This window comes from Lygodium microphyllum, chromosome 8 (genome assembly GCF_053477565.2).
Source record: "Lygodium microphyllum isolate KBCC chromosome 8, Lygodium_microphyllum_v1.1.10, whole genome shotgun sequence".
NCBI lineage: Eukaryota > Viridiplantae > Streptophyta > Polypodiopsida > Schizaeales > Lygodiaceae > Lygodium > Lygodium microphyllum.
The window spans coordinates 160,255,242-160,268,207 of NC_141142.1; the positions used below are offsets into that span (position 1 = coordinate 160,255,242).

Here is a 12,966-nt window from a genome sequence, read left to right on the forward strand (position 1 = left end):
AATAGCCATGCAGGGATCATCCATCCAAGGCAACTTATGGAGAGCTTGATTGAGTGTAGTGGAATGCAATTTGCCAACACTAATTGGCATTGATGGGTTTGAGTACTTTGTTTAGACAACTTGGACACATCAGGTTTCAATTCACTATTGAAGTGAAAGGACAGTGGTGGGTGACCAATGTGTTTGGTGGGGAGGGGTTTTATGGCAACAATTACAATTGGAAGAAGGATTGAGACTTGACATAGAAGGATAGTGGTGGGTAGCCAAATAGGTATAATGAGGAGAGGGGTCTTGGGAGTACAGTGGAAGGATTGAGACTTGACATAATGAGGTGTTTGCCTTGGCTTCTAGATCATGAACAATACACTAGTATAGTGCAAGGAGGGTGACTCATATGCATGTTCCTCTCTCTCTCTCTCTCTCTCTAAGCCACTTGTTTTATAAATCCACTTGTTTTATAAATCCATTGAATTGAGCTCATATCTCCTGTTTTAATTTTTATACCAAGTGGCTGTGTGGATGTAGGAATTGAACCAAGGTCATTTGGTCACCATGTATTTAACTCAATCAACACACACACACGCACTCACTCTCTCTCTCTCTCTCTCTCTCTCTCTCTCTCTCTCTCTCTCGTACTTTAGAAAGCCCACAAGCATCTCCTTTGGCTTTAGAGCATAATCTAGTTATACGCACTTTCAGGCATGTTATATATTTTGAGCCAAGAGTTGTGTAGTGTACAAGGACATTTGTATAACACCAGTGTCGGTGGAAAAATAAATTTAGCAAATTACATCATGCTCTCTTTTCGTGGGGTGTGTTCCTTGCTTGTTTATGCTTTGGGTGGCGGGGGCGCTTTTAAGAAGCGCTGGTAAAGGCTCCCTTCTGCCACCTTTTGAGGGCGTGGCGATGAAGCCTTGCTCACCATCATCATCATGTTACTGAGGTTACTAGTAGTCGCATTATTGATGTAAAGGGGCGATGAAGTACACGTCTTGCTGTGGGCTTTCAGCAGCTCCGGCTTCAGCTTTCGGTTACATCTTCTACACACACACAAACAAAGGAAGAAACAAATTCACAAACCCACCTCCAGTTTTAAAAAAAGGGAGTGGATAGCTACAAAGCCTACTATAGATTTGCAAAGAGATGGTTGTTTAATTGAATTGTGATACCATAATGGGTGCAAGCTGTTTACAAGCATCGGGGTGAGAGAGAGAGAGAGAGAGAGAGAGAGAGAGAGAGAGAGAGCGCTTTATTCCAACCCTACCATTATCCACATACACTTTTAAAGTAGGATATACCACCCATTGAGCCAAGTTACAAAAGTTCCCCAAATGCAAGATCTTCAACAAGAACCTTGCTTTTGCATTTAAAGAAGTAAGCCTAGACTGTGAATTGTGTGTAAGCCAAACTTCAAAGAGAAGGAAAAGAGAATGAGACAAAGAGAGGATAGGGACTTGAGGAGGGCCTTAAAAGTCTTCTTCTAGAGGTTGGGAAAAGAATTGATAACAACAAAGGGAAGGTTGCTAGTCTTTTCACTCCAACAACCTACACAATCCCAATGGCTTTCACCTTCTCACCGTCCTCCGAAAACGCGAACGCGGAAGAAGAATGAAATGTCCACAATGATGCTCAATGGCAAGTTTTTCAAAAGTATAAAAGTTCAAAAGTAGCAGCATGTTTACAAATCCAAGAGAACATGTAGATTCTAGAGGCAAAGGTTCTAGTATCAAATTGAGAAAGCTGTGTCTGTAAATGCTCATTGAGACATGTGAAAAAATGGAGAAGGCCTAAGAGGATATAGGGCTTTAGAAAGTGCAAACTCACGGGCATTCATGTAACACAAGAAGCTCCATCGGAGGCAAGCTGAGGTCTATTGCATTCTGCAAGGTGCGCTCCCATTGTTGATCCCATGTCCCCTCCAAAGCAACTGGGTGCCTGCATGCATTCAAGAAGCGCCATGGACAGCAATGTAAGCGTAGTAATCAAGGACAACATTGATGTACAGAAGCTCAACCTTAGAAAGAGCAAGGTTAGTGGGTGTGGCCAAATGCGAGTTCTAGCTCATATCCCTTGAGTGTTTACAATGTCAAGACATGGGGAGGGGAGGGGGGCGCTGGAATTGTCTGCTGGTCACGGAATCCATGTGAGCTTGTAGACACGCAATAGCAAAGCAAAGTCAGTCCTAACCACTTCTACCTGGAGATACAGACGTTGGTTGGTAGTCTTCCACAACCAAAGATATCTCTCTCTCACAAGGTAATGATCCAAGAACCAAAAGGGCTCTTTTCGTAGAGGGAGAATCATGAGATACACTAATGATTGCCATTCAATGGCACCACTGCCAGGGAGAGGAAAGGATAGAACAAACAACTTAACAAGCATGAGACAAAATGACAAGTCACAAGACCCTTTGCCTCGCCAATTTTCCCGTGGGCAAAAAAAATATGACACCCTCATAAGCTTCCCTCTTGCGAGTGCTTAATTGCAGGGTAGTTTTCCCAGCAGTAACAATCAATACGTCTTATCGAAATGTTAAATTTGAGGGTAGAGAGGGGCGGTTTCCGAGTAATTTTCCAAGGTAAGAAGTAGCAATCAAGGAGTAATGAGCAGTAAAAAAGCACAGAGATTATTCTGAATTTGGGGCCAAAAAAGTGGAAATTTGCAATTTTAAAAACAGAAACAGAAGAAAAAAACAGGATTGCAGACGTTGATGGCAAACCTGCTGGAGTCCTTGATGATAGAAGGAGAGGAACCATCAGCTGCAGCTGCTGCAGATGCAGACAAATCCTGCCATAGCTGCTGCACTGCGATGGGACCATTGCTGTCATTGAGCTTCGAATTATTGCTATTGTAAAGCGTGTTAACCTTATGAACAGGTGGATTATGCAGATTGATATTATTGCCACCCTGCACGCCGTCAGCTCTCATGAGTGGCCGCTCGGTGGCCGCTGGCGACGGCGCGGGAGCCCCCGCCGCCGGCTGCCTGAAGCTCATGCTGGCCGCCCGGTTGTGGAGGCTCTGATGCTGGCTGTAGTAGATGGATGACGTGGACGCGCCCGCGACCGTCGATGACAATGGCGACGCCGACGACGAGGGCACGAAGAGTGGCGACCCCCTGAAGATCTCCCCGCTCACCGCCCTCCGGCAGTTGCCTGTCCTCGGCGAACATTCCGGGAGATGCGGCTGATCTCGGCCGTTGATGATGTGCTGCCTCAAGGTGCTCGGGGACGATCCCGATTTGTCGTGCTTGCGAGGGGTTTGATAATCCAGCTCTCGGCTCACGTTGGTGCTCCTGCAAAAAGGAGCTCGACTAATCAATTAGCTCATAATTGACTGCACTAATCCAACATCATGGCATATAATTGGCGTTAGCCATGTCCCAATCTCGAGATATACAAGCCTACCAAAATCACATCGCATTTGAATATTAGGTCTGAAATATTGGCAATATCACCTTTGAAGTAATTAACGATAACCTCTGGATACCTTGAAACACAACTACCAGTATCACATCTTGCAATGAACAAAGGTATTTTGAATACCTACAGATTGTACTGCTACTATAATACAGAAATTACTGTTTATGTGCCCACCACTACAAACCTGTCTGAGATAGACGAGCGACTGAGGCTGATCACATCCGGCAGGACGGCTGCCTCAGAACCGGCTAATGAGCGGGGGGTGCTGCAAGTGGTAGCTGCATGATCCCTGCTCTGATTGAACAAACTGGACCTTAATCCCGAGCTTAAGCTGCTAATAGGCGAGGAAACACAGCTGCTAATACCGCCTTTGCCAGAGTTATACTCTGGATAGGACTCGATATTATGGCTGCTGATGGTGCTGCTCTTGGCCTTGGGTGCTGTAGCCATGTTAGCTGATGCGGCTGCCCCCTTCCATGAGGACGACGCTTTGGGAGCTTGGGGGGTGCCATAGCCGAGGGCCTCTGCAGTACAGAGCTGCTGCTCAGGCTTAACAGAATTGGAGGAGAGATTAGGAGAAGAGGAAGGCTTGAAAGGAGCTGAGCTCGAGGCGGATTTGAGGTGGTAGGTGAGGGACATGGCCGGGAGTATCTGCTCTTTGACGTCCAGGCCGCCGCAAGAGACTAGGTGCAGCAGGCTCAGGGCTTTGCAGCTCCGGGGGGGCCTCGCAGAACTTGGCTCAGACTCGGAGGAAGTGTTATTGTTGTTATAATTACCATTATTACTCGCAGCTGGGTGGAGTGACAGTCGCCCGCAGCTTGCCTTCCGTAATGGACTCATACTTGCATCGGCATTACTGCACATAGCAGCTGCAGTAGCTTCGACTGTGCAGCTTCGAGCTGACGACAGTACTGGCGATGGTGGCGATGCAGCTGTAATACTTCCCGCATTCTTACTGCTCGAGCTGATGATGGCCCGCTCCTGCACCGCCTCACGGTGAGCTCCAGCTCTGATATCAACTGCTGCTGCTGCGTCAGTGTTGAGCATGCCTGAGAATGGATGAATGGTTTTCGTCTCTGGAGCTGGTTTCGTCCCATGATGATCACTGCTATCAACGACGCCGGCCTGCGACGATGAGGATGTCGAACCTTCGCTAGCGCTCGTCGAGGGGCCATGATTTTGCACCTCTTCGTCGGTTTGCGTGGCGGCGTCGGTGCCGCTCTCCACCAAAATCATGGCGGTCTTCTGCATTCTATGATGATGATAATACACTGGTGCAGTAGTACCAGGAGGCCCTGTCGATGTCGTCAATCCGCCATCGATGAGCTTCTTCTTATTGTTGTTGTTGCAGGAGGAATTGGAGGACGATGAATTAGAGGACGGTAGAGGCTTCCACGCATGACTTCCCACTTCCTCGTCTGACGTCTCGGTCTCGGTGCTCTGGAAGCCATTGATGACTGCGTGATTGTTGGAATCGATGGCCTTGGCATTAATAGCACTGATGCCATTCGCGTTGCTCTTCGACGATGACTGAGCAAGATGGCCCTGAAGTTTTGTGCCCGAATCTTGATTAACTGCCCGAGCTCTGAGCTTCTGCTCTTGCACAGCTGCGTCTTCTCGATCAGCATCATTATCGCCAATAGCTGCAGAGCAGTTCTCTGCTTAGCAAATGATCAGGAATCAATTTCCGAGGGGCATGATCAGCCAATCGGGAATCAATCGTAAAATATCAATCTAAGCTTTTTACAAATTGCAGCTGATTAGCATGGAGGCACTGTATTTGCTTGCTTTCTCTGATTATTTAAACCGCTTGTAGGATTGTCTTCAAACTCACCATTTTGATGTGCCGTCTCTGTGATAATCTCTGAGCCTTTGAGCACGTACTCGCACCCGTGTGCCGGGTAAATGAGATCATCGTCGCACAAGTCCTGCCAAACATAACCATTCTTGTAGCTCCTGCGCTCAGCAAATTTGCATCACCCAAAATCACTGTTTGCATCCATTGTAGCTGCAGCCTGCAGCTGATATTCTGCTCTGTTTATGACTACAAAACCAAGCACAGCAGTAGAAATTTTGGAAGGTGAGTTCTGGTACCTCTTGTAAGACCACGCGAATGCAGAGGGCAGCCTCTTGCCTCGTATCATTGCCAGCTTCTTCTTCACATCTGGCGATGATAACAGTCCACTTAAATCACATTTTGCTGGCTCCAATGTTAAGAAAATTGAGGGCAGACACTGGTACGTTACCTCTTAAGTAAAGGCCTTCCACTTTGGGGGAGAGAGATATTTCCAGGAGATGGGGATGCTCGAGGTGGCCCGAGCGACTCAGGTAGTACACTACCTGAACTTTCTGAGCTTGCTGGTTATGATGATGCGGCGTGGGACTAGAGCCCATGACGATGCTCTGATCCGAGCTAGTGACTGACTTAGGATTGAGGGGAGCTCCTGTGCTATTAGGTAATGGGCTTACATGATAATTATGGTGATTAACCATGCGTGGGAGGTCACTCATCAGAACGAGAAAGGATGGAAGCTAAAAGCTGGATCATCAGCGACAAGAAGACGAAGGAAAAGAATGCATAAGAAGATGGCCGGAGAAGAGAAGGGAGGAAGGAGGTGACAAAATGGCCAAGGACATAAAAGTGCCTTGTACTGTTTCCGGCCTCTGCGAGCGAGAGAGAGAGAGAGAGTGTGTGTGTGCGTGTGTGTGTGTGCGCGCGTGTGTGAAAGAGAGACCTTTTAGAGAAGTGCCAAATGTGGCGGTGCTCTGTGGCCCAACACCAACTTTGGCGGCGGCAGCTCTTCCCTTGCCTGGCTCCGCCCAGCAGAGAGAGACAGACAGAAGACATACGCACATAATACATTCACGCATAACGTCTCTTCACACACGGTTTGGCTGATGACAATGACTCGCTTCCATGTGGACTCGCATAAGGCCTGAGCAACCCCCTTCAGTTCCCATGTGGACTCGCACAAGCCTTCGAACAACCCTTAAATACTCTACTATTAAGAAGGGCATTCAAGGGGAATATTTATTTTAGCACTTTGAAGGGAGGGAGAGCCTTAGATTGTTGAAAGTTAGTTACATATCACACAAAAAAAAAATTAAAATCCAAATCTAAGTAATGATGCATGTTACCAAACAATGTGCAACTCTTCTCCCTCCATTCCCACATTTCTAACCTTCTCTTCCCATTTTATAGCACAATTCAAGCACCATTGAATGAACATGCTCATTCACCCATCATTTCTTGAAATATTTCTCAAGCACACAAATGTGGGAGTGCGCACGTACACACACACACAATATATATATAATGTATGTATCTATGCATATATATATGATTTATTGCAGGAATAGGATTAGGAAACCCTTCGATGAAGCTCTATAAAGTTTGACACACCTCAAAAACCTCTCTTTCTTAGGAAACCCTTGGATGAAGCTCTATAAAGTATGACACACCTCAAAAACCTCTCTTTCAGTTACAAAGCAAGACATAGAGGCATGCACCCAAAGAGAGCCATGCCCATGATTCTATATAGCTTGTTAACTTTCAAGTTTATGGTTTTGACCATTCTATGCATTATAGCCATTATGGCCTCTCTAAAGACTAAATCCATGAGAAAGCCATCATCATGACATAAAGGTAGCTACAATGGTCCAAATTTGAAACAGACCCCAAAGAAGCATCAAAGTTGCTGACTCAAGTAGTAGTGTTTTTTTTTTCGGGGGGGGGGGGGGGGGGGGGGGGGGGGGGGGTGGGCGTTGGATTTTGTGTCACTTTGATATAAGTCTTGGATGAAAGACTCCCCCTTGATGATAAAAATATTGGTTACAACTACCATATCATTGTGGTAACATACATTCAAAATAATCATTCCCACCCTCAATCAATTCTGTGTGACAAGAGTTGAGTTTCACAAAAAGTATGTGTTGTTGATGGATGGGGATGTTCATCAAAAGTCCCTAATAGATAATCATATTAGTGGAAAGTAATGACTAACAATGTTCACTCCCATTGAAAGTAAACAATGAAAAGGTTCATTTGATGAGAATTCATTAGAAATTTTTTGAAGAGTTTGTGCTGTTGGACATTAAGGTGTATCAAGAGTTTTGGTATAATTAGGAATTGAGCATGCATTTGTGTGCGGTTCATGTATGAACCCTTTGCCATGCTAGCAAGCCCTTAGCAAAGGGGGGTAAAGCACTTAGTGGCTTGTTGGCCTATGGAGGGCATGTGTTTGTAGAGTCTATGATCTAGGGCATTCAAAAGAACACTTCTAAGTAGGAGAATAAGATCAAACGATGGAAAATGCACAATTGGCATGTAGAAATATACACACATCAAGCTTGCTCTACACTCATGCTTGTAGTTGACATCCATGATACTAAACATTAGGGAAGATAGACTAATTTGAAAGGATGTGCATGGCAACCTTAAGTTCACACCAAAACAGATGAGGTTAGCAATGAATTGTGAATGTAAGGCAAGGCAGAAGCTTGAATTTAGGCACCAACGAAATGACAAAGAGGTAAAGGCTTACGTCAAGGGAGCTAGCTAAGATAGAGTGACTTTGCATTCACTTGGTTAGGGCTATTATTCATTTGATACACTAAACATCTAGCATTTTAGGAGTACTTTAGGTACCAAAAAATTGATTATGGTTTTAGCACAATAGGGTAACTTTAAAGAATTGAAAACTGGTTAAGAAATCCAATTGCTAGTTTTAAATAAATTTCAAGCCTAAAAATACTAAGAAGCACATTGAAGTACAAAAAGTGTTTTGAAAATCACACGAATGCCTTTGTTATAGCTAATTCTTAAATCTAGTAGAAGCACTTAAAAATACTCAAAAAGTGAGTATGGAAGTATATTTTAGTATGTGAAAACTCTGAGACTAGTGCCAGAAATTGCAAAAAAAAAGGGTGCAAAGAGATGTAGTGCTTCCAATAGATTGAAAAGTGAATGCTACATTATCTTACATTATTATTATCTCATTATTATGCATTATTTTATTAGCTCTTAGGCAGTATAAGAGGTTACTAAGTTTGAGGAAAGTTCTAATGGGTTCTAAATATGGATCTGTCACATGATATCTCGATTTGAAAACTTTTTGAGTGCCAATAAAACCAAATGTTTTGACTCACTCTTGCATACTAATATAAGTTCAACGATATTAGGTAGTATAAGAGGTTACCAAGTTTAGGGCAAGTTCAAAAGGGGTCTAAATATGGATATGTCACATGATATCTAGATTTGAAATTTTTCTTAAGACCAAATGTTTTAACTCACTCTAGCATAATATTATAAGATCAACAATGAGTCGACAGTAAGCCTTTAGGTTACATTTTACTCACATAAGGCTACATGTATTAGGGACTTGACCACTAAAGTATGAAAAGTGTATATATAGCCATTCCTTTATTACACCAAAATCCCTAGTTATGTAGTGTCGCATGAACATAATGTGAATGGATGTGCAAAATATCATGTGAGAATAATGTAACCTTGTGTGGATGAACATAGTCTCATGCTAGTGTAATGTAACCTCATGTAGACACATAGTCATGGCTTTCTTTCTTCTTACCTTCTTGCTTGAAGTTTTGCTTTCTTTGTTTGTTGTCCATCTTCCTTTTGCTTCCTTAGTACCACAGTCTTTGTGCGTTTTCCTATCCTCCTCTTGATTTCTTGGCAAACTTTAACATTTCAATAACATAAGCTCTCAATCACTTATTCTCTTTACACCCTCACAATAGTACACACTTTTTGTGCACGTCACACAACATGGACACATATTACAAAATCCAAAACCTCTAAAAGCTAGAAAAAACTCTAAATAAAACTCTAAATAGGGTTCAAGCTCAAGGAATCATTTGTCCAAGGACATCCTAATGAAGGGCTTCAGATAAAAGTTTCAACAAGTTATTTGCCCTCTCTAATCAAGATGCCTATCTTGCACAAGGAGTCATTTGTCCATGCAACTAATCTAAGTGCTCAGTGACACATCAACATTAACTTATTTGATTCATGTGTGCGAATATGGGTACTCTAATCCACCGTCCTTGATTGATCAACTTATTGACATAAGACTCGTCGAATAGATGCCTTCCATCCAATGATATGGAGTTAAAGGAGACATGAGCATACAAATGTAGTTGAGCAACCATATTTAGTTGTATATGAGAGATGTGTGTATAATCATCTCTCAAGCACCTCATGTAATAGAATGCAAGGTCACCTTGGACTCAATGGAACTAGAGATATGTGAGATTATTGATTCTTTTTTATAGGAACATACATCTAGTCTTAATAATCTAAGTGAAGAGGTAAGTATGCTACTCTTTAAGAGATTAAGGATATGAAGGCTAAAGGCTTGTGTTTGTCATTTAAACTTATAATCAATGAGTAATCAATCTATGGATGGAGCAATACTAAGCTATATACATTTAGAAACAATTTAAGCTAATATAAGTATTTGTTACTTTTGGTGAGTCTTGTTTATTTTTTACATGGTATAATACTATTGGAAGTGTTTGTACAAAAGCTATTCATATTCTTGAGAGCAAGATACTACAATGTTGTTGAATAAGGTAAGATTTAGGTACCCTTTTGGGCCACATCTCTGTCATAATCTTTGTGTGAAAATGGTTTTCTTGAAGAATCTACATAAGGTTTGACAAACAAATGATGCTTCACGTCAACATATTTTCCTTTTAAGTTTTAGCACATTTTTCCTTTTTGCATAATCATTATATAACATGCATTTCAAGTAAAATCTACGATATTATCAAAGGGATTGTAAAGTTTATTGGTGTGCGAGTGGTGTTAATTTATCGTTAAAGGCCATGAAACAATGTTACCCCTATTCCACTCTTAAAAATATCAAGAATTAGTAAGATAGTATGAAAAATTAGAACTCTAATGCATCACAAAGATATTGCCCTTTCAACTATCCTTTAGGGGTACCTTGTAATTAATCTCATTCATTTGTGGGTTGTGGCTTCCATAATGGACCTCAAATCATTTCATCCATGCTAAAATATTCTTACTATTGGATTTTAATAGTCTATTGGCGTTGAGAAATTCAAGATTGAAGCTTCAAACAAAATCTAAGGCATTGGTCCTTTTTAAAAAAAGGCATTGGTCTTATTTAAAACAAAATCTAAGGCATTGGTCTTTTTTTTAAAAAGGAAAACAATTTATACTAATAGATTGCCAAAACTTGAACTTTAATATCATTCATTTAGATGACCTTAGCACTTCCCTCCCTTACCAAACACAACTTAATGCCTTCTCTCTAAGTGGCAATCTAGACATGTATACACGTAGAAAGAATCAAACTATTTCAAATAATGTGCCTATAGTGATATGTTGATATTCATAAAACTAATGTATGATATGAAGGTTATGCAAGAGGAGTTGTTAATAGGCTCATATTAGGTAATCAAAATCCCTTTGCATCATGGCCTTTATCAACTACAAAACTCAATAAAATAAAGTTTTCCATCTAGGTTGGCAAAGCAAAGCTCAATCCATGATTAACATCAAGTAGAAACTTTTAAGATTTTTTTGGTCATGTAGAGTTTCCTTTGACTATCACATAAAGATCCATAAGAGTATCCAAAACTATAAGGACCAAAGTTCTCAACATCATAATGGAACTAGAGAAACATTCGATACACTTTTTTGTTTGTTAAATCATTTCTCTAAGTTATTTTGAGCGAAGTCAAGTCTTTCCATCTTTCTCTAGCTAAGAGGATTAGTGTTGATGATCAATGCTAACATACAAAAACATGCATGGCACGTAAGGCCTATCAATTATATTCACTACTTGAATTCAATCATGGTAGTATTTGTGACATCTATACATAAAGCTCAATGACTCAAGACTGCCATTATTGTGTAGAAAATAGACTCAATCGAGTGTGCCTTAAGTAATCATTGAGTATTACCTTTCATTTTCTTCATTGTGTATGATTATGGTAGGCTCCAATGGTTTGATTGATGGTGCCTCAAGAAATGTACTTAAATATGATCAACTAAATGCCATATGAGGCGTTCTAAATCACTTTGCGTTTGAAAAGACTTGAGAGAAGTGTTTGACATGGCTTCTTATTCAACCAAAATATATACATTATTTGAAAGTTTCTCATTTTTAAAAGAGGTGATAAATCACAAAGGGTTGCCTTTTGGTGGAAGATATTTTTTTGTGTTAAATGTTGATGGATGTGCATCACACATGAATACTAAGCAATTTGCATGATGCTACACCATGTACTTTTTATAATGTAATTTGTGTTTTGTTCATTTGTTTGTTTATACAATTATTTTGTTGATGGTTGACTAATTTGTTTGTGTGTGCATGTTTGCTAGCCAAAATGTACGTAGAATATTAGGTGAAGAATGATATTGTGAAGCCCTCCTTGATTGCCATACTACATGCAAGGGCTAAGCCAAATAAGGATAAGATTATAATTGTTATTGTGTGCATTTTTTCTATGGTAATATATAGGTTGCTCAATTAGTAAAGAATTTATTTTATGGAGCCCTCTTGACTTGTGACATGCTAACAAGCACCAAGCCAAATAAAGATGAAGGTTCATCCATCTAATTTCCCTTCTCATGGGAACAATAATGGTTTAACTCGTACCACATGCTAATAGTCTGAAATTTAAGGTTAAGGAGAACAAGATAAATATCTCCACCAACCTTAGTAGTTAGGGTGATGGCATCTTATGCTATTTGTAGGATGTCATTTGATTCTAGCTAATTGCAATACGCATGTTTTGAAATTCAAAATTTCTTAAATTAAACATTTGTATTTATATTCTTCCTAAATTAATATGTTTTACTGAAATTTTATTTAGTTAGATGATTTAACAACAAGTTAAAAATTTATAATATTATTTATAATAATAATATATTGTAAAAAAAATTAATGACAAAAAAAATTCAACAAAATTTGAAATATGATTTTTTGATAAATTACTATATATATATATATATATATTACAAATTGATAATATAAAATTAACTTTATATTAATATGTTAAAGTAAAAATAATAATTAATTCAAAATAATTATATAAATCATAATATCAAATTTAAATATATTTTTAACTTTAAAAACACTATATTTTCAATAAAATATTAAATAAAACTACATCTCCATAAGGCAATTAATAATAATGTCATATTTGTGACATGCTCTTGAATAAAGGCATGTGGCAAACATGACTTATTGCGCAAGATACAAGCCAATAATCTTCCAACCTTAAATTTAGGAAATCTTGGTACATGGAGTCTAGGACTCATACCTATTCAACCTTGACTATAGGACTTAGTCATCCTAGACTTATGTTCAACCTTGACTATAGGACTCAGTCCTAGATCGAAATCAACCTTGGCCATACTAAGCCTGAAACTCAATGTCCTAATTTGGAGTTTACAATTGGTTTAAACCTTGAGTATGCCTTGGATATTGAAGTGGATTGCTCCCCCCAAACTCAAGGTTGAAATTAATGCTTGGAATTATCCTTAAACTTA

General features: G+C 40.3%; 1 protein-coding gene across 3 annotated transcripts; it reads right to left on the bottom strand.

Annotated features, from left to right (window-relative positions):
- Positions 1-612: 612 nt before the first annotated feature.
- Positions 613-6,212, bottom strand: LOC148033069 (uncharacterized). 3 transcript variants are annotated; one of them, XM_087683798.1, is made up of 7 exons: positions 5,666-6,181; positions 5,514-5,583; positions 5,254-5,375; positions 3,604-5,077; positions 2,720-3,292; positions 1,825-1,935; positions 619-1,040 (listed from the first exon to the last, which is right to left on the bottom strand). In XM_087683798.1, exons 1-7 carry the CDS (start codon positions 5,928-5,930, stop codon positions 830-832), a joined length of 2,826 nt encoding a protein of 941 aa, XP_087539924.1. In that variant the 5' UTR covers positions 5,931-6,181; the 3' UTR covers positions 619-829. The 3 variants fall into 3 exon arrangements, with proteins under 3 accessions (XP_087539926.1, XP_087539924.1, XP_087539925.1); XM_087683799.1 differs by having other exon boundaries at positions 621-1,040; positions 3,604-5,062; positions 5,666-6,160; XM_087683800.1 differs by lacking the exon at positions 1,825-1,935 and having other exon boundaries at positions 613-1,040; positions 5,666-6,212.
- Between the last annotated feature and the right edge of the window lie 6,754 nt (positions 6,213-12,966).

What these genes read in the sequence shown, in the direction of transcription:
- LOC148033069 (XM_087683798.1), bottom strand. Translation starts at nt 5,930, where the DNA reads ATGAGTGACCTCCCACGCATGGTTAATCACCATAATTATCATGTAAGC. An exon ending in AGAGACGGCACATCAAAATG is followed by an intron (nt 5,078 to 5,253) that starts GTGAGTTTGAAG and finishes TTTGCTAAGCAG; the next exon opens with AGAACTGCTCTGCAGCTATT. An exon ending in CGCTCGTCTATCTCAGACAG is followed by an intron (nt 3,293 to 3,603) that starts GTTTGTAGTGGT and finishes TCCTTTTTGCAG; the next exon opens with GAGCACCAACGTGAGCCGAG.